Here is a 22,306-nt window from a genome sequence, read left to right on the forward strand (position 1 = left end):
TATATTGTTGAAATTTAAATGAGAGAGTTTCTTGTGCTAATTCCAGCTTTCTTCAATTGATGCTCTACTCATCAGACAGATTGCAGAACCATCAGTACTTGTTGAAAGCTTAGCTTCATAAATGTTACCACGCTTGTATCCTTTCAGAACAACTTTGCCTTTAGATTTACTCACAACTTCACAGTGTTCTTCAAAGAAATCAACATGATAACCTCTATCACATATTTGACTTATACTCAACAGATTGTGTTTAAGTCCTGCTACTTCTTTAATGATGACATTCCCAAGATTGATATTGCCATATCCCAAAGTTTTTCCAACGTTGCCATCTCCATAAGAAACACTTGGACCATCTTTTCCACAAAGTCTGATAGCAGGGCTTTATTTCTAGTCATATGTCCTGAACATCCACTGTCCAGAACCAGGATGTTTTTCTTGTTGCCCTTTGATTCAGCAGCTTCAGAACTGCTTTCACTTGATTTATCAGCATTTGTCATCAAAGCATAATTCTCCTCACTTTCAGAGTCTGAGGTGTCTATCCAGCTTTTCTTCTTTGTGACAAGAGCCTTGCCTTTGTCACCCTTCACTTTCTTGCAATCAGGAGATATGTGGCCTTTCTCACCACAGTTATAGCATTTGACATTGGTATAATCTCCTCTATCAGACTTTCCTCCTATGCCCTCAGATCTTCTGAAATTCTTCTTATCAGAACTTGTGCCTTTCCTGGAAAATTTCTTTCCCTTCCTGAACTTCCTGTATGCAATCTTTGTGATCCCCTTCACCATAAGAGCACACAGCTCCATCATCTCCTCATCAGCATCAGTCTCAGGCAAGCTTTCAGAATCTGAGTCATCATCACTTTCAGAACTTGATGACTCAGTATCAGACTTTATGAAAAGAGCTTTACCCTTGTCTTTCCTTGAGGTAGCTGCCTTGGGGGATTCTTCTTCAGCCTTAAGAGCAATTGTCCTTGACTTTCCTCCTTTCCTTGCTTCTTTGTTCCATCTCAAGTTCATGAGTCTTGAGCATTCCATAAATTTCATCAAGAGTTGTTTCATCAAGATTGTAGTTGTCTCATATTATTGTTGCCTTCAAATCCCAGCATTCAGGAAGAGCCAGCAGGAATTTAAGGTTTGAGTCTTCAAGATCATACTCCTTATTAACCAGTGACAAATCATTCAAGAGTCTGACAAGTCTATCATATAAATCAGTCAATGACTCATTAGCCTTTGAGTCAAAGTGTTCATACTCTTGAGTGAGTATTGTCTTCCTGTTCTTTTTAATTGTATCAGTTCCCTGACACCTTGTTTCCAGAGCATCCCATATCTCTTTTGCAGTCTTGCAGTTAATTACCCTGTTTGACATTACATTATCAATGGCACTATGCAGTAAGTGTCGTACCTTAGCATCCTTAGCAATTGATGTGATATCTTCAACAGTATAATCACTCTTCTCCTTTGGTACAGTCTTTGCTGCTTCACCTGCAACTGCAATAGCGAGCTTGGTTGGTTTATGAGGTCCTTCCTTGATTCTATCAAGATATTCTGGATCTGTGGCTTCCAGAAACATGGTCATCCTCACCTTCCATATGGCATATTCAGATGGTCTCAGTATGGGAACTCGATAGTCTCATACCGACTTTAAATTTGTGTCTTTGGAGGTTCTTCAGTTTTGGTAGGCTTAGTTGGAGTTTCTGTGTCAGACATGATTGTGTTTGGATCTCAAACTGTTTGTGCGTTAACAGATAGGCTCTGATACCACTTGTTAGGTCACAAACACACTGTAGAGGGGGTGAATACAGTGTAAAGTACAATCAAATCAAACTTTAATAACTCAAGTAACAGAAAACAAACTTTATTGAAATAATAAACTCTGTTACAGTATGAAACTGTTACTTCTCAGTGATGAACAAATATCACGAGAGCTGCTAGGGTTACAATGAATAATCTTCTCGAATATGATAACACTTTTAGTGTAAACCCTATGTCTATGTTTATATACTACACAGTTACAAGATAATCGCTAATTGATATGGAATATAATTCTGCTTCCTAAAATATATCAATCAGATATCTTTTCTTCCAAGTATTCTATTTTCATAGAATTCCTTCTTCATGCATATCGATTTTTATGTTTGTCTCGATCTTCTTTCCTTTAATCAGCTGCTGTCCTTATCTGAATGTCCTTCAGTACTTAAGTTCTGATATCCATCTTCTAATGATTATCTTCTGATAATATAAGTACTGATATCCTTAAGTCCTGACTTCCAGTAAGTACTGATTTATCCTGTTTAAGTAAGATCTGAAAACTAAACATAAATCATATTAACCATGACATTATCAAATATATCTAACATATTTATTAAATAATTACTTAATTATTAAGTAATAAATAATTAAATAATTAATTGGATAAGTAATTAAATAAATAAATAAATAATTATAATTCAAATTTCTAAATTAATAAAATAATTTAGAAATTATTTATAAAATAAATCATATTTTTAATCTGATTTTTATTAGATTTTTAGAATTTATAAAAACTATTTCTGGTTTATAAATATAAAAGTAATTAATTAAAATTACAGAAACAGTTTTTAAAAATCAGTTTAGTGACAATTAAGATCAAAACCAGGTCATGGCTTCGGGTTAACGGGTCGACGGTCAGGTCCCCAAGAACACGGGTCGACCCACCGGATTCTGCAGCAGCATCGGCCACCGGCGGAGTTTTCTGACGAGTCCGCCCCGAGCTCCCAGGCCATCATCTCCTCCAGTTTATAGTGCCATTCGATCCCCACAGCTGCAGCAACTCCACCACAGTAACACCATCGTCCTGTCGTCGTCCTACCTCCATCTCCAGCTAAAAGCCGAAGCTTTTCCGATGAACTTCGTCGGAAGTTGCTCCTCACCAAAATGTTAACCAAAATCAATGATTAATATACGAAATCGAAGCTACTGAGTTCCAGAATCGATCCCAACAGTTAATATCAACCAAAAACATCGATAATTCAACAAAATCGAAATCAAAATTTATTGAAAACCAAGAACTCGTGCATCACCTTCCAGGGATTATACTATCAAAGTAAATACATGAAATCACTCCTAAAACTATGATAAAGCTATCTGAATCAACCAAACAATCAAACGATTCCTAGATTAAAAACCCCTAAATTCGAGTATAAACCCTAAAACACAAATAAAAAATTGAATCAACCAAATCAAAAATTGATGATATCAACATATAGTAGAGATCAAAAGCTTCAATGTGACTACTTACATGAAAGATTTGAGCAACAAAATCACGTTCAAATCGATGGTTTAATTCCTGCCATGTTCTTCACCAACAATGAATTTCTTGATTTTTCTGATTTTTTTAATAATTAAATAACTAATAATTAACAATAATTCAGCTATTTATATTAACCAAAATAATACCCCTAAATATTATTAAGGGTCCTGATAGGGATAAATAAATTATGATTGTATAATTAAATACTGCATTAATTGTGCAAGCTATGGACTGCTAGGCCCAATAAAAAGATATATGATACTCAGACCAGAAAGGTTAAGCCTGATGGACCAGATCAGGCCTGATGGAATAAAAAAGGCCCAAAAGCCCTGATTATTAATTAATTTCATAATTAATTAATAAGGGAAAAATCAGAAGTTGAGAAGAGTCCCGATAAGGATATAAATCCTTAGAGATTAGCCTCAAGGGGACCTAAAAGGATAAGAAATCAGTTTCCTACTATCTAGGACTCCAAAATCCATTCTAATTATGAGACTTGCCCACCAAGTCTCCTATACCAAGTCCAATTCAAGGACTCCCAACATCTATATAAGGGGCCTCACCCCACAAATCAGAACTACGTTTTTGGCTTGATTCTCTAATTCACAGAGATACGTAGGCATCTCGTAAAGGCAGATCGAGCCACGAACTACGAGAGCAGCCATTAAAGGCCTTGAGCTCCCGAATCTTGGTAATAAATACAGCAAATAATAACCTTAGTTTTTTATCCATAATATTTGGCGCCGTCTGTGGGAAAGCACAACAACAACCATGGCGAGAACACGGAGAACAATTAGAGCTTTGAAGGAAGGAACACCATCAGGGACAACTCAGGTGATTTCGTCAACCGTGGAGATTCCTCCCCACTCAACTTATGCATCTGCTCAAGGGGAAGCCCAGACAGGGGCAACTCAACCTCAGCCACAAGGGACAACTCCCCCGACTATTCAAGGTACGAATCCTCAAGTTCAACAAGTACATATACCTGTGAATTCTCGACCCGTCGGGTATGAATATTCAACTATTGTTACTACTAACCCCCCTTATGGGATGCCCCTTCACCCTGAGGTTGGAGGAAGCGGATATGCTGGGCGAAGTGAAGCACGAGGGCAGTCGCCCCCCTATATACGAGGTCTGGGTCCTATCCCTGAGGATCGGGAATTTTCTGGTCCTTATACTGAGAGAGACTCCGAATCTTCGGATGATGAAGTGGCCCCGAGAAGGAGGCGTCCTGGAAAAGAGCCAATGGCCGATGGAAGGCAACGCCCCCAAAGCACCCCAGGGGCGAATCCCCAAGAAGTGCAGGAAAGGATCAGGGCTCATGAGGCTGAAATCCAAAGGCTGAGGCGTGATTTGGAGGCTCACCAGGCCACCAGACCCCAGATACCTCCTAGGGGGAGAAATCCTCCTCCTGTCATAGACCTGGATGGTCCGGTACGAAGAAGGGCTGCTGTCCCAAGAACTGATCCAAGCAATCTCCTTCCCCTTGGAGATCCTGATGATCCAACTCCACCCTTCACAGAAGAGATAATGAATGCCCATATCTCAAGGAAATTCAAGATGCCCACTATTAAAGCCTATGATGGCACGGGAGACCCCGCTAATCATGTTAGGACATTCTCTAATGCACTGCTGCTGCAACCCGTGAATGATGCTATAAAGTGTCGGGCCTTCCCTCAAACCCTGTCGGGTATGGCTCAAAGATGGTACAGTCGTCTGCCCCCAAATTCTATTGGATCGTTCAGAGAATTAAGTCAGGCTTTAATTAAGCAATTCATCAGTGGAAGAGTCCATGAGAAAAGTTCAAAATCTCTTATGAGTCTTGTGCAGGGAGTTAAGGAATCCTTGAGAGATTACCTGAATCGTTTCATAAAGGAGGCTTTAAAAGTCCCGGACCTTGATGATAAGGTAGCCATGATAGCACTGCAACAAGGCACTAGGGATGAGTTTTTTAAGATGTCCTTGGCCAAACGCCCCCCTGAGAGCATGTTGCAGCTCCAGGAGAGGGCAGGGAAGTATATCAAAGTTGAAGAAAGCATGAGGAAGACCGTAGTAAGTAATGAGCCCACTGGAGGCAAGAAGCGGAAAACTGATTTAGAATATATTGCAAAGGACAAATATCCTAGAACCGAACAAAACCCTGATTCAACCCCCAAGAAGGGAGGACCTGGGCAAAAGTTCACTGAATACACTAAGCTGAATGCTCCTAGAAGTCAGATTTTGATGGAGATTGAGAAAGACAGAGATGTTCGCTGGCCTAAGCCCTTGAAGGCTGATCCCGCCAAGCTAGATAAGAGCAAGTATTGCAGGTTTCACAAAGATGTTGGCCATGACACCGATGAGTGTAGGCAATTGAAAGATGAAATTGAGTTCCTCATTCGAAAAGGAAGATTGAACAAATACACTGGAGAAGGAGGGGATAGGAATAATAATGGAAGGAAGAACTTTGAGGATCGTAGGAGAGACCAAGATGATCAGGGGCGAAACCCCCAGCCTAGAGGACCAATTATAAACACCATTTATGGAGGGCCGAGACCTCGAGGGCCTGTGATAAACACGATCTTTGGAGGCATATACTAGAGAGGTTATGCATATTGTTGGAGAAGCCCCGAAGAGGGCCAGGACAGAAGTAACATTGGCTTTTGATGATTCTGACCTAGAGGGTGTGAAGTTTCCCCATGACGACCCGCTGGTCATAACACCAATAATAGGAAATAGCCCGGTTAAGAGGGTCCTTGTGGATAATGGTGCTTCTGTGGATATCTTGCTCCACGACACCTTTCTAAGGATGGGGTATAACGACTCCCAGTTGACACCAACCGACATGCCGATATATGGATTTGCTGGAGTAGAATGTCCTGTGGAAGGGATAATCAAATTGTCGACCACCATAGGTACGGAACCAAGGCAAGCAACGCAGATGCTGGATTTCGTGGTGGTAAAGGCTAGTTCAACTTATAATGCTATCATGGGGAGAACAGGGATACATGCCTTCAAGGCAGTCCCCTCTTCCTACCATTCAGTCATGAAGTTTCCCACCCAAAACGGGATTGGAGAAGAGAAAGGAGATCAAAAAATGGCTAGAAGTTGTTATGTGGCCTCTTTGAGGGCAGATGGAGCCGGGGGGCAGGTTCTTCCTATTGAAGATATGGATGTACGAGAAAATGATGAGAAGAGAGGAAAGCCTGCAGAAGACTTGGTTTCTATTCCTTTAGACCCCGAGAAGTCTGAAAGAATGACTTTCATTGGAGCCACATTAAAAGAGCCCCTTAGAGGGAAGTTGGTGGAATTTTTGCAAGAAAATAGTGATGTCTTTGCATGGTCAGCAGCTGATATGCCAGGAATAGACCCGGAGCTGATTACTCACAAGCTAAACATGGATCCAAGCCAAAAGACAGTGAAACAAAAGAAAAGAAATTTTGCCCCGGAAAGACAAGAGGCTATAAAACAGGAAGTAGAAAAGCTCTTAGAGGCTGGTTTCATTGAGGAGATCCAATTTCCGGAGTGGTTAGCCAACCCTGTAATGGTGAAGAAGGCTAATGGAAAGTGGAGGATGTGTATAGACTTCACTGATCTGAATGATGCATGCCCCAAAGACTGTTTTCCACTGCCAAGAATTGATACTTTGATTGATGCCACTGCTGGACATGAGATGCTGAGTTTCATGGATGGATTTAGCGGATACAACCAAATCAAAATGCATAAGGATGACATTCCAAAGGTATCATTTATCACTGACTTTGGTGTTTATTGTTATCTTGTTATGGCGTTTGGTCTCAAGAATGCAGGAGCCACCTATCAAAGGTTGGTAAACAAAATTTTTAAGGATCTTATTGGTAAGACTATGGAAGTCTATGTTGATGACATGTTAGTCAAGAGTCTAGTAAAGACTGATCACATAACCCATTTGAGGGAAGCTTTTGAGGTCCTGAGGTACCACAAGATGATGTTAAATCCTACGAAGTGTGCTTTCGGAGTAGGATCTGGAAAATTCTTGGGATTGATGGTCTCAAAGAGGGGAATTGAGGCTAACCCCGATAAAATAAAGGCAATCCTGGACATGGAACCCCCAAAAGTTGTCAAGGATGTTCAGAAGCTCACAAGAAGGGTTGCTGCGCTAGGACGATTCATCTCCAAGTCAGGAGACAAGTGCTTGTCATTTATCAAGTCACTAAAGAACATCAAAGACTTTGTATGGAGTGAGGAAAACCAGAAGGCATTCGAAGAGTTAAAGAAGTATATGGCCCAGGCCCCGTTGTTGGCCAAGCCAGTTCTGAATGAAGTTTTATTCTTATACTTGGCTGTTTCAGAGAGCGCCTTGAGCGCGGTGTTGGTTAAGGAGGAACTGAAAGTCCAGAAACCCGTATACTATGTCAGCAAAATTTTGCATGGTGCTGAGTTGAATTATTCAACTATTGAGAAATTCGCTCTAGCCTTGGTAATGGCTTCAAGAAAACTGCGTCCTTACTTTCAGGCTCATCGGATTGAGGTGCTAACAAATCAGCCACTGAGAAATATCATTCACAGTCCCAAGGCAAGTGGGAGATTGATTAAGTGGGCAATAGAGTTGGGAGAGTTCGATCTCAAGTATAAGCCACGTATGGCCATAAAAGCCCAGGCACTAGCTGACTTCGTGGTGGAATGTACCATACCCAACCAAGAAGTCGGGGGGCAGGAAGATGCCATACCTCAAGACAAGAGAGTCGATAATGAAAGCAAAAAGAAGGACGATAATGAAAGCAAGGAGAAGGATGATAAAGAGTTTTGGGTTCTCTATTTTGATGGAGCATCAAAAACAAACTCCAGTGGAGCAGGATTGGTTTTGCAAAGCCCTGATGGGTTCTTAATTGAGTATGCTATGAAGCTAGACTTCCCAACTACAAATAATGAGGCAGAATATGAAGCCCTGATAGCTGGCCTTGGTCTAGCTGGGACACTTAGAGTCAAAAACTTAAAGGTCCGTGGAGACTCGAAGCTGATCATATCCCAGGTAAAGGGAGAATTTGAGGCAAGGGATGATACAATGGCTAAGTATGTCCGCCTAGTAAGGGCTGTGATGACCCAATTTAATGAATGCCATGTTGAACATATTCCAAGGGAAGAAAATGTTAAGGAAGATGCGCTATCAAAGTTTGCTTCATCTGAGATAGAAGAAAGTTCAGGAAGTGTATACTTCCGTGTTTTGAAGACACAAAGCATAGATGTTAAGCTTGTGGCTCCCATAGGTCTGGGGACGTCATGGATCGATCCCATTAAGGCTCATATTCAAACCGGTTGGTTGCCAAGCGATGCAACTGAAGTACGAAAGTTAACTGTTCGAGCACTAAGGTACTCTTTAATAGATGGGATTCTGTATAAAAGATCTTTCATGGTTCCTTACTTGAGGTGTCTCAGGCCCGATGAGGCACGCTTAGCTCTTGAGGAAGTGCATGAAGGTATTTGTGGGCAACACTTGGGGGGCAGGGCCTTAGCTCATAAGATAACCCGTTTAGGCTTTTATTGGCCAGAAATGATGACTGATGCCAATGAGTATGTAAAGAAGTGTGATCGCTGTCAGAAGCATGCACCAGTTGTTAGACAACCCTCCGAGATGCTGACCTCTATCAACTCGCCTATTCCCTTTGCTGTGTGGGGGATGGATATTCTAGGACCTTTTCCTATGGCCACGGCACAAAGGAAATTTCTGATCGTAGCCATTGATTATTTCACCAAGTGGATCGAAGCCAAACCCTTGGACAAAATCACAACTAAGCAGGTTGCACAATTCCTGTGGGAAAACATTATGTGCCGATATGGAATTCCCCGTATCCTCGTCACTGACAATGGAACATAATTCAACAATGAGAAATTCAAGAAGTATTGTCAAGAAAATGAAATTGAGTTACGATTCACCTCTGTGGCTCACCCGCAAGCCAATGGGCAAGCAGAGGTAGCAAATCGAATAATCCTGAATGGACTAAAGAAGAGGATCGAGAAGTCAAGAAATAATTGCGTGGATGAGATACTTCCCATATTATGGGCCTATAGGACTACCTGTAGAGTCACGACAGGAGCAACTCCTTTCATGTTGGCATATGGGGCAGAAGCAGTAGTTCCCGTGGAGATATCACATTCCTCTCCAAGGATTCAGGCTTTCAATGCTGTAGAAAATGAGGAAGGGCAGAGGTTAGCCCTGGATCTAATTGATGAAGTGCGAGATGAGGCACATGCAAAGATAGTAGAATATCAGAAAAAGGCTTCATTCTATTACAACCTAAGGGTTAAAGAGAGATTTTTCAAACAAGGTGATCTAGTCTTGAGAAAAATAGAGGCTTCTGGTGTCGGACAGAAAGGAAAGCTTGCCCCGAATTGGGAAGGGCCGTACAGAGTCAAGAGCGTTCAGGGTAGAGGAACCTACAAGCTGGAAACTATGGAAGGTTTTGAAGTCCCGAGGACATGGCACGCACAAAACCTGAAGGTTTACTACGTGTAAGATAGGCGAAGTATGATTCTCACTTGTCATTTTGACAAGTAGGTTCAAAAGCACCTTGAAGCTTTGCTTGCGTAGGATTTTATATTCCAGTAGAATTTACATTGTCTAGTTATTGGTGATTAGGGTCGAACCCATGCTGTGTAAGGTTTTGGAAAACCAGACTTCATATTAAAGAGTTTGAAATTATTTCTATCTAAGGATGTTTAAAGTTCAAATGCGTATTAAGATTGTAAAGTTAAAACAGAAAGAGGCAAGAAAAGCAACATATGAAATATAACCCCGAAGGGTAACAAGTTTAGATATGAATAAAGTTCAAAAAGAAGATATACAAAAAGTTAGGCCTTGGAAGGCTGAGATTCCTTAGAACCACTATCCGAAGTCTCCTCGGAAGTCTCAGTCGTTCCTTCGGATGTCTCGGTTGTCCCCTCCGAAGTCCCTGTAGAAGTTCCCTCTGCAGGAGATGCTGGCTGTTGAGGCGCTGCTTTGGGAGGCTCTTCCACCCTGGCCTTCTTAGCGACAGGCTCAAACTCCTCTTCGGAAGAATCTTCCTCCTCTCCGTCCTTGATCATAACAACAAGCTTCTCAGTAACACCTCCAAGCTCTGGAACCCGCACAGGGCAAGGAAAGGGGGATTGCTCAAGGACCTCTGGAAACTCATCCTGGATGGCCTCCACAGCAGCATCCCAGCCCTCTTTATAGCTAACTGGGTGAAGAAGGGCATCATGCTCCACCATCAAGTCCTTGAATTCTTGGGTGTCCATCCAGCCATCAAAGGCTTTGTCCTTCTGCGCCTTCAGAATGACATTTTCGGCCCGGGCCGTCTCCAGGTCAAAAGTGGAAGAGGCCAGTTGAGCTTCAAGGGCCTCTATTTTTTGGTTGGCCTCCTCCAACTTCTTGTTGGCATCTTCCAGGCCAACCTTCCAAGCCTTAGCTTGGTGAATTGCCCCTTGGAAATGGGCGTTAGCCTGCAAGAGAAACAATGAAAGTTTAGAAAAGAAACATGGAAAGATAAGTACGAAGGGCATAAGTAAAGGACGTACCGTCGCCAGAGCCTGGGCTCCAAATAGCTCATTCCCCTCTAAGTCCTGTTAAAGGACAAAATCTTGATAATCCACTGGGGAGATGGAATGCTTAGACCATTCCTTGGACAGCGCCGTGCTGCCCACAATTGAGTCCTTGCCCCGGATCCCCCAAGCAGGTTGAAAATAGGCCCCTGGCCTCTGCTTGGTGCGCAGAACTTGGCCGGGGCCTTCCTCATCTGGCTCTGTTGCCTGAAGAAGGAACTCGGGGAAGCGGTCACCCAGTCGAGGGTCTTTAAAGATCTTCCCGGCCCTCTTCATCCTGGTTGTCTCCAAGTCCTTCAGCTTGGTAGCCTCCTCAATCTTCTCAGCCACTGCAACAAACAAAGTCAATTGAAAACCAATGAAATAAAAGTGCAGAAAATAAAGGAGGTAAGAAAGGGAACTTACTTTTCTTATGAACGGGCGAAAGGCCGCATTCTACCAGGACGGTCTCCCGGATAAGGTCCCAAGAATGGGAAGTACCATTGTCTTGCGTAAGGAGGTTGAAACCTCTAGCCTCCTCCTCAGACAAAGTTATGTCATTTGGGCTCCCGTCCACGGCCAGCCCAAAGGATGATCGAAACAGGGAGCCCCAATCTCCACCTTCCCAAATAACAAACATAAAATCTTTCTTCCACCCCAAGTTGTTGTCAGGGATGGACTTCCCATTCACGATATGGGAGATAGTGGGGCGCTGGTTGATAGAAACCCAACCCGGACTTTTATCCGGGCTGTTTTTGAACTGAAAAATCTTCCTGAAGACAGCAACAGATGTGGGGACGTTGTGCTTGGCGCATTGCGACAGATAGCACAGAATCAACCTCCAGGAATTAGGGGGAAGTTGGCAAGGGCTGATGCCCACATCAGCCAGTAGAAAAGGAATGAATGGATGAAAAGTTAGTCTAATACCTGCCCTTAGAGTATCCCTATAGACGCATAGCGCGTCCTTCTTCCACTGACAGGCCCTGTCGGCCGGACCTGCAAGAACCAGCTTAAAAGGTTCCTTGATTCTGAAGCAGCTGCTCAACTTTTCCAGCTCCTTGGGATCCCATAAGGTGCTGATATGATCGTGCGCGTCCAGATGCGCATCAGACGGGTACTCGTCCCCTCGAGTGTTGATCATGTCGATTAAGGAAGTATACCTCGATCGAATAGGAAAATCGTTGGACTTTCTAGCCACGTTCATCTTGGCCAAGCGAGTCATTCTTTTGTCAGCCATCTGAAAAAAGTAAGGGGCACGTAAATAGGCTATCTTAAAATGGCACACAATGGAAAAATAGACACGAAAAGCAAAGGGAGGAATCTTACCTGAAGAAGCGCTCCTGAAAAAGGCTTTGAGCTCCGACTTGCTGTTATTGCTCTGAGAATCTTAGCAGGAAGATAAAGAAGAAAACTAAGAAATGAGAAAGTGAGGAGTAATAGCCTTTCCTCATTCCTTTATATAGGAGGAAAAGGAAGTTGAAGGGACGAAAAGCCCATTGAGAAGAAAGGCCCATAAGAAAAGGCCCAGAAAAAGGAATATTCCAGAATATTCCTAGGAATTCTAGAACATTCTAAACAGGGTGTATTAAACCCAGTAATATTTGGTAAAGCCCAATAAAGAGGCCCAGTAATATTTGAAAAGCCCAATAAAGAGGCCCAGTAATATTTGAAAAGCCCAATAAAGAGGCCCAGTAATATTTGAAAAGCCCAATAGAAAAAGCCAGGCCCAAATCCAATTTGGATTTGGAAAATTCAATTTTAGCCCTAAAAGATGTAAGGACCAATGGAGAAGGCTAGAAAAAAACCAGAATCCAGGTCGAAATCCAGATCGTGAATCCTGCCCGAAATCTTTCGAGCAGACACCCGAAAATAACGGGTAATAAAGACCAGAATTCAGGTCGAAATCCAGGTCGTGAATCCTACTCGAAAACTTTCGAGCAGGCACCCGAAAATAACAGGCAAAAAAGACCAGGATTCAGGTCGAAATCCAGGTCGTGATCCCTGCCCGAAATTTTTCGACTAGGCTCACGAAAACAACGGAAAAAATAGGATTAAATTGAAGTCGAAATTTCGACCAGGAATGAGGTCGAATTAGCCAAGCATCTTTCAGGAATAAAGATTAAAAACCCAGGTCGAATTTCGACTAGGATCCTGGTCGAAATCCAGGTCGTGGATCCTAGTCGAAATCCTTCGACCAAGAATCAAGAAAACCAAAGAATTTTCGACCAGGATTCAGGTCGAAATTTCGACAAGGATCCTGGTCGAAATCCTTGTCGATGGGCTCAAGATCAGAAGCTAAAAGTGGGGAATTGACGACCTAGATCCAGGTCGAAATTTCGACTAGGATCCTGGTCGAAATCCAGGTCGTGAATCCTAGTCAAAATCCTTCGACCAGGATGACAAGGCTGACCCCTATTTTCGACTAGGATCCAGGTCGAAATTTCGACTAGGATCCTAGTCGAAAAAGGGCTGGAAATCTGAAAAATCCCAGAAAATTAGGGAAAAATCCCAGAAAATTAGGGAAAATCCCAGAAAATTAGGGAAAATCCCAGAAAATTAGGGAAAAATCCCGGAAATAAGGGAAAAATTCCTGGAAATTAAGATAATTTCTGAATAAAAGGAAAATTCATTGTAAATGTGTAGGTCGCTCCACACTTTACGGAAAAACGAAACCCTGTAAGGGAACGAATAGACTTAACTTCTGCGAAACCTAATCAATGTTTCCCAAAAGTTGGGGGGCAAATGATAGGGATAAATAAATTATGATTGTATAATTAAATACTGCATTAATTGTGCAAGCTATGGACTGCTAGGCCCAATAAAAAGATATATGATACTCAGACCAGAAAGGTTAAGCCTGATGGACCAGATCAGGCCTGATGGAATAAAAAAGGCCCAAAAGCCCTGATTATTAATTAATTTCGTAATTAATTAATAAGGGAAAAATCAGATGTTGAGAAGAGTCCCGATAGGGATATAAATCCTTAGAGATTAGACTCAAGGGGACCTAAAAGGATAAGGAATCAGTTTCCTACTATCTAGGACTCCAAAATCCATTCTAATTATGAGACTTGCCCACCAAGTCTCCTATACCAAGTCCAATTCAAGGACTCCCAACATCTATATAAGGGGCCTCACCCCACAAATCAGAACTACGTTTTTGGCTTGATTCTCTAATTCATAGAGATACGTAGGCATCTCGTAAAGGCAGATCGAGCCACGAAACACGAGAGCAGCCATTAAAGGCCTTTAGCTCCCGAATCTTGGTAATAAATACAGCAAATAATAACCTTAGTTTTTTATCCATAACAGGTCCAATTACACATCTAATAAAATTATTTGGCCCCAATTTTTATAATTTTTGGGTATTAATTATGAATTTTTAAAAATCCAATAAATACAAAATATATGCCAAAAATTCCCAAAAATTGTGAATAATACAAAAATGCAAAGAAAAATGATGTTTGATAATTTCATGATCATATAAAAATAAAAATGTGCTTTTTGTGGGGTTTTCGACACTCGACGGGGCCCTGAAAAGTCATTTTTCACGAAAAAGGTAAATTTATAAAACGTCTAGATATTCAGAATATCGATGTGGTATAGGCCATACTTGGAAAAATAGGGCCAATGATTTTGTTTGAAATATGGGCTTTTAAAACACTGTTTGAGCTGTACAGATTTTGATATAAAATATATAGCTTATAATAAAACAATCGATAAATACCCGAAATAGATTTCGATCAAAACAAACAACACATAACACATAACAATTAGGGTTTTATGACTCAACACACATAATCATATAATAATACACATAAATTATCTTTATTAGGATAAAATACAAGCGTCATTTCTCGGTCATTACATTCTCCCCCTTAAAAGGATTTTGTCCTCAGAATCACGCTATGAAAATAACTGAGGGTACTTTTCGAACATCTCACTTTCAAGATCCCAGGTTGATTCCTCAACCACGGGATTTCTCCACAAGACTCTTACTATTGGTACAGACTTATTTTTTAAGACTCTCTCTTGCTGATCTAAAATTCTTACCGGCTGTTCTATATATGACAAATCCGCTTGAAGCTCTATCAGCTCATACTCTATTACATGCCTTGTATCAGGGTTATACTTCTTAAGCATTGACACATGAAAGACATTATGAATATGCTGCATATGGGGTGGTAAAGCTAACTCATATGCAACTTTGCCGACTCTCTTCAAAATTTCAAATGGACCGACGTATTGGGGCTTTAGCTTGCCTTTGTTGCCAAACCTAGTCAATCCCTTCCATGGTGATATCTTTAGCAATACATGTTCTCCTTCTTGATAGTCCACATCCCTTCTGGTTGGATATGCATATTTACATTATCGATTTTGTGCTGCTTCGAGTCACTTTCGAATAAGTTCTACTTTTTCCTTGGTTTTCTTAATCAGTTCTGGACCTAGAATTTTGCGCTCTTCAACTTCATCCCAACATGTAGGTGATCTGCATTTTCTTCCATATAAGGCTTCATAAGGTGGCATTCCGATGTTCACATGGTAGCTGTTGTTATAAGAGAATTCCACTAGCGGTAAGTGTTCATCCCAAATGCCTTCAAAGTCTAATGCATACACGTAACATATCTTCAATTGTCTGAATAGTCCTTTCACTTTGCCCGTCCATCTGTGGATGATAAGCAATACTCATGTTTAGCTTAGTTCCTAGATATTCCTGGAATTATCTCCAAAATCTCGAATTAAATCGTGGATCTCGATCCGATACAAAGGACACAGGTACTCCATGACGCATCACAATTTCCTTGAGATATAAATGTACTAACTTGTCAATCGAAAACCTTTCGTTGATTGGAAGGAAATTTGCTGACTTCGTTAATCTATCGATGATAACCCAAATCGCATCTTGATTTGCTCTGGTCCTTGGAAGTCCCACGATGAAATCCATGGCTAAGTGCTCCCATTTCCATTCTGGAATATCCAGTGGTTGTAGTAATCCGCTCGGGCGTTGATGTTCAGCCTTGACTCGTTGGCACGTATAACATATACTGACCCATTCTGCTATCTCTTTCTTCATATCTGGCCACCAAAAGTTTTCCTTCAGATCTCTATACATCGTGGTACTTTCGGGATGAATTAAAAATCTTGAGCTGTGAGCGTCTTGCAAAATTTTCGCTTTCAATTCCGGTACATTAGGTATCCAGATTCTTGAAGCAACTCGAAAAATTCCCTTATCATCTTTTTGGCTAATTTCTTCTCCTGAAAAATTGTCAATTTCATGATTCATTACTTCTTCCTGACATCTTCTTATCTTTTCCAATAATTCTGGTTGAAAAGTCATTGTATAGATCATTTCAGTGGAGCTTTCTGAAACACGAACTTCAGTTTCCAATTATCGAATTCTCTGAGCAATTCCTTTGAAGAGGTTAACAGATTCAATATTTCCTTTCGACTCAACGCATCTACTACAACATTTGCTTTGCCTGGATGATAATTGATTGATACGTCGTAATCTTTGATTAGCTCTAGCCAATATCGCTGTCTCATGTTGAGTTCTTTCTGCGTGAAAATATACTTCAAACTTTTATGATCCATGTAAATTTCACATCTTTCATCGTAAAGGTAATATCTCTAAAGTTTTAGGGCCAATACAATTACTGCTAGTTCTAGGTCATGTGTCAGATACTTTTTCTCATGAGGCTTTAGTTGTTTAGAAGCGTATGCAATTACGTTGCCATGCTGCATCAAAAAACATCCAAGTCCTCGATAGGAAGCGTCGCTTTAAAGAAAAAATTTCCTTCATCATCAGGTCAAACAAGCACAGGTGCGGTTACTAGTCGATTCTTCAATTCTTGAAAAATCTCTTCACATTTCTCATTCCATTCAAACTTTTCATTCTTCCGGGTCAACTTGGTTAGTGGTGTAGCTATCTTTGCAAAATCTTTAACAAATCTTCTGTAATAACCTGCTAATCCCAAGAGACTTCTAACTTCCGTCAGAGTCTTTGGTCTCTCCCAGTTTAAAATAGCTTCAATCTTTACTGGATCGACTTTAATTCCTTCAACACTGATGATATTTCCTATAAATTGCACTTCCTTTAGCCAAAATTTGCATTTTGAAAATTTCGCATAGAGTTGTTCCTTCCTCAATGTTTCCAACGTCATTCTCAAGTGCTCTGCATGTTCTTCTTCAGTCTTCGAGTAGATTAAGATGTCATCAATAAATACAATGATAAACTTATCCAAGTACATCTTGAACACTCGGTTCATCAAATCCATGAATGTTGCTGGTGCACTGGTTAGTCCAAATGCCATCATAAGAAATTCGTAGTGTCCATATCTCGTTCGGAACGCAGTCTTTGGAATATCTTCCGCCTTGATCTTTAACTGAAGATAGCCTGATCTTAAATCGATTTTCGAAAACCATGCCGCTCCTTTCAGTTGATCAAATAAGTCGTTAAGTCGGGGCAAATGATATTTATTCTTGATAGTTAACTTGTTCAGCTCACGGTAATCGTGACATAGCCGCATGCTACCGTCCTTCTTTTTCACGAACAACACCGGTGCACCATGGGGATACACTGGGCCTTATGATTCCTCTATCGAGAAGATCCTACAATTGCTTTGCTAACTTTTTCATCTCAACAGGTGCCATTCGATATGGAGCTTTTGAAATTGGTTCAGTTCCTGGTGCTAAATCAATAGTGAACTCGATCTCCCGATCCGGGGGCAAACCTAGAAGTTCATTTGGAAAGACATCGGGAAACTCACAAACTACAGGAATATCTTCGATCTTTGGACTTTCTTTTTCCGTATCCAATACATAGGCTAAATAAGCTTGACATCCTTGACATAACAATCGCCTCGTTTGCATCATCGTTAAGAATCTCTGCTTCTCGCATTTAAACGTTACTATTGCATTTTCTTCGGTTAGTAAATTTACCTTCTTATTCGCGCAATCGATCTGAGCATTATTACTGGCTAACCAATCCATTCCTAAAATAACATCAAATTTTCCTAACTTGATAGGTATCAAGTCAACTGAGAAATGATGTCCCGTTATTTCAATATCGCAACTTGGACACACTTGATCTACCGCAATCTGATCATCATTTGCTGACTTTATAATTAATTTCGCGTCTAACCATTGGATCTCACAATATACCTCAGGAATAAATTCTTCAGAAATAAAACACCTCGTAGCTCCAGAATTAATCAATACTTGAGCATTTACAGAATTCACAGGAAGCGTACATGCAACCACATTCGGACTATGCACGGCTTTTTTCATTGACATGTTAAAAGTCCTTGCCCTGGGCTGATTCTGCTGTGGTGGCAGAGGTAATTCCAAAACCCTTGGAATGTTGGCTTCCATTGCTGCTCCTCTACAGTCTTTGGTGATGTGTCCCTTTCTTCCGCATTGGAAATAAGTGACTTCTGCCTTCCCTATCGGATATTCCCCAAAGTAGTGTCCCTTCTGGCTTGCACTTGAAGCACGTGATGTTTGTCTTGTTATAAATTCCAGTATGCTTCTTCCCACATGTTCTACAATCAGGTATTGGTGGTCGGATAAGTCTTTGTTGATTTAGGGCTGGGAGTCGGTTACCCGTCCTCTGGTTGCCCTGCTCTATCCTTCTGAAATTCATATTTCCCCGGGCTTGAAATCCATGCCTTCTATTGGAACGGTTATGAAAACTTCCTGATCCCTTTTCCTTTTGAGATATTTCACTTTCTCTCTCAATAATCATGGCCTTCTGAACTATGGCTGAGATCCCAATTAAGACCAGAGTTCTTGCATAAATCTAAATCTGCCCGACTATAGAAACCAACGTAGGTCATCAGTTCAAACACTGTTACCCTGCTACAGATCCACGGCTTCAATCCCTGCTGAAATCTCTTGGCTCGCTTTTCATCAGCGTCTACTTGCTCAGGAACAAACATAGCCAATTCAGTGAACTTGGCTTCAGAGTCCGTGACCGACAAATTTCCCTGTTTTAACTCCAAAAACTTGATTTCCATTTGATTCTTCATGTAACGAGGAAAGTACTTCTCCAGAAAAAGATCGGTAAATCTATCTCAATTCACTACACCTTCTCCTTCCAGTGCTTTCTTAGATTCCCACCAGTAATTGGCCTCTCTCTTTAAGAAATAACTAGCAAAATCCGTCTTTTGGTCTTCTTCAACTTTAACCAACATAAAGGCCTTCTCCATTTCTTTTAACCAGGCTCTTGCCTTAGTAGGATTCGCTGACCCCTCGAATTCTGGAGGCTTCACCGACTGGAATTGCTTAAAAGTAACTACATGTACTACTGGTGGTGCTTGTTGTTCTGGTCGAACTGCTTGCTGTAATATTTGTTGCTGAAATTGATGTTGCATCATTATTATTTGTTGTTGCATAAGGTGGAACATTTGGTCCATTTGGTTATTGTTATTCTGACCCTCGGTATTACCATTAGACAACTTAGTTCTTGTTTTTCTTTTTGGTGCCATGGTTCTGATAATAAAACAATTGGTTCTTTTAATCACAGTTTATTAAACACGTGATATGAATAAAGAAACAATTTTATATGGTATTAAAAAATAATTTAAACAGTTGATATTGAAAAGAAAAACAGTTTACAAACTATCTAAGATGAGTAATTAAAAATAGTTCAATGTTTAAGTAAATTGCTTGGAAATAATTGAAATTTTTTTTGGATAAATAAATAGTACAACATGGTTGTAAAGAAAAACAACATTTTAAAATATGCAACGGTAAAACAGTAAAATAAATGTAAATGCTTGAGAGTCTGGAAAATAAAAGAAAAGGTGGAAAGGTTCATTTTATATATAAATATGACACCAGCTACAGGTGTCAGTGCTTGATATAAAAAGAGTTTATATCATATCAGTCATCCTGCTACTACTACCAGTCAAAACTAGCGGCTACACACATACAAACCAGTCATACTATACTATGCTGGATCTATCTACATATATTACATACAATACAACATCCTACTATCAACTAAACTCAGAATCCAGGTGGCACTCGACCTAGATCCTGCTGGAGTGCCTCTAACACGGCCTTAGTCAACCTCATCGATCGACGGTAAACTACATCGGTGCGAACATCCTCCCGTATTAAATCGACAATCTCCTGGGAATCTGCCCTATATATCTGGAGGAGTCTCTCCCTCAATATATAATCTGGCTGTAGCGCCCTAACTGGTCCATACTCCTGAGTCTCAAATAATCTGAGTATCTCTTTGCACTGATCCTGCCATCTCTACCTCTCCTCTCTCTCACTCTGATACTGCTGGTAAGGTACCATACGGGGCTCACGAAGATCCGTCCGAGAACCTCTGGTAGGCAATGGCACTGGCTGCTCAACAACCTCATCCATAAACTCATGCTGAGGGAACTGATATACCCAAGGCACAGGGGCATAGATAGCTAATGGTGCTGGAAACAGTACTGGCTGATCTGGTGGTGCAAACATCTGTGGATCTGGCTGTGGCTGCGGCTGTGGAATCTCGGGCTGCTTTGTTGGAACCTGAGGATTTAAATCCTCCCACTGAGGCAAATTATCCATATCAGGAATATCAAATACTGGAAACCCTAGTGGTGGTAGCTCGGGTATCTCTGGTTCAAAGTAGGGAAAGTAATCAATGAAATACGGTACCTCTGGTGCTGGTAACTGGTCCGGTGCTGGTAACTGGTCCGGTGCTGGTCCTTGTGGCAAGGGTGGTGGTGGTGGTAATGGTGGAAAAACCTTCTCGGACCCTGGAGGTAATACTGGATCTGATAATGTCATTTATTGACGATGAAGCTGAAGACGCCATCTAATTAAATAACCATAACACAAGAAAATCAAATCATATTCCTAGAACTCATAATTTCCTAATCTAATAAACTAACAACCCTAATATCATTATTCCTATCTCATGTGATCTTCCTATCTTATCTTAACTCTAATGTTCTTGTTTTCAATGGCCAAAACCTAAGCTCTGATGCCAACTATAACACTTTTCCAAATCCGTGGTATAGATTTGGGGCATTATTAATACTAACTACTTACTAAACCTGTACAGGCATAATATAAATAAATAATTACCCCGAACTACTACTACTCAGGATCTTTTCAAGGTTAAAGATTGAAAACAAGAACGACAAACCAACTTTATTACAACAATTCTACTCAAGAACTTTCTTTATTATAAAACATTATTCTATTCAAATTTTAAACTAAACATCTTTTATTCAAATTACAACTATCACTTATCCTGCTACACTTGCTCTGGCAACTCAAAGCTCTCTTCTGGGATAGGGACAAACACTCTTGGAATTAGAGGGTCCCGCAGCTTGACCCGCTTCTTGACTATTCGGGTTTTGATGGGTTTCATTCTCAACCTTAACTGAAAAACAAGGTGAACAACAATAAATAAGGGGTGAGCCAAAATTACTCAACAAGCCTGCAACAATATATATATATATATGTAAAGAGAGAAGGATAAATGAACCGTTAATCTGTTGGTTTGAACAACCATTTATTTCTGTAAAGAATAATAAATGCCATTGCTGGCGAGTGCCAAATGAACGAGACTGGAAATAAGAACCAACATATGCACTATAACCTGCTGATCAGTCAGGATACAGTGCAGATCTATACCCAACTGCATAGACCCAACCAACATATGGGGTACCCAGGCAACTATGGCCTAATAATCAAGGGTCCGGTTCATACCCGGCCCGTATCATAACCATCTAGTCCATAGCTTAGCATCCAAAACAATCGGTATACTTTTGATGTATCCCAATATCAGGATATATCAGAGTATATGTAAATAAGGGCATAAGTATTGGAATACGAATAGAGAGTTCAATGAAATAGGAGAAATCAAGAATCGAAATGAAATATAAACAAATGATCTATAGTTGTGGCACCCTCCAAACCAGGGTCAGAAATTTGGGGTCTACACACACACATATTATTTATAACATGCTTATAACAATAATAAAGATAATAATAATATGCAGTGACCCTACTTACCAACTACCACGTATCGCAACAAGTTAAAGTATGTACACAAGCAACACACACTTATATTACAAATGCCTAAATCCCAACTATTCGAACTTACAACTGAATATTAAACATTATTACAAACTTCATAAACTTAAACTATTCCAAAAGCCTTTAGCTAGCTTATTCCGATCAACCTGGAATCCTAGCTCTCGCGCTGGATTGGGGATCCTCGCTACCAACCGATTCCTTCTTAACTGGAAAAGAATATAAACAGAATCGCACAAGTGAGCTAACTAGCTCAGCAAGTCACATTGACAATACTGAGAATTAATAATGATCAAGTGAAATGATTTGAGGTATCAAGTGAACAATGAATAATGATTTAGAATTGGATATTAAATTTTCATTTTTTTAAAAACTAAGGTTAGGATGCTGATCAGTAACGCACTAACCCCGAGCACGGCACACAACTCTGCTCTAATTACTGGATCCAAGGCAC

The 22,306-nt window shown here is 40.6% G+C and overlaps 1 protein-coding gene across 1 annotated transcript in view; it reads right to left on the reverse strand.

Annotated features, from left to right (window-relative positions):
• Positions 1–18,830, reverse strand: part of LOC141679501 (uncharacterized) — a 94,143-nt gene extending 75,313 nt beyond the window's left edge. The window contains exons 1-3 of the mRNA XM_074485988.1: positions 18,584–18,830; positions 17,965–18,344; positions 16,766–16,994 (exon numbers count right to left, since the gene is read on the reverse strand). Of these exons, the coding sequence (XP_074342089.1) occupies positions 16,766–16,994; positions 17,965–18,344; positions 18,584–18,830 (856 nt within the window). The remainder of the gene's footprint in view (positions 1–16,765; positions 16,995–17,964; positions 18,345–18,583) is intronic.
• Positions 18,831–22,306: the final 3,476 nt, after the last annotated feature.

Source organism: Apium graveolens, chromosome 8 (assembly GCF_009905375.1).
Source record: "Apium graveolens cultivar Ventura chromosome 8, ASM990537v1, whole genome shotgun sequence".
In the NCBI taxonomy this organism is placed as follows: Eukaryota; Viridiplantae; Streptophyta; class Magnoliopsida; order Apiales; family Apiaceae; genus Apium; species Apium graveolens.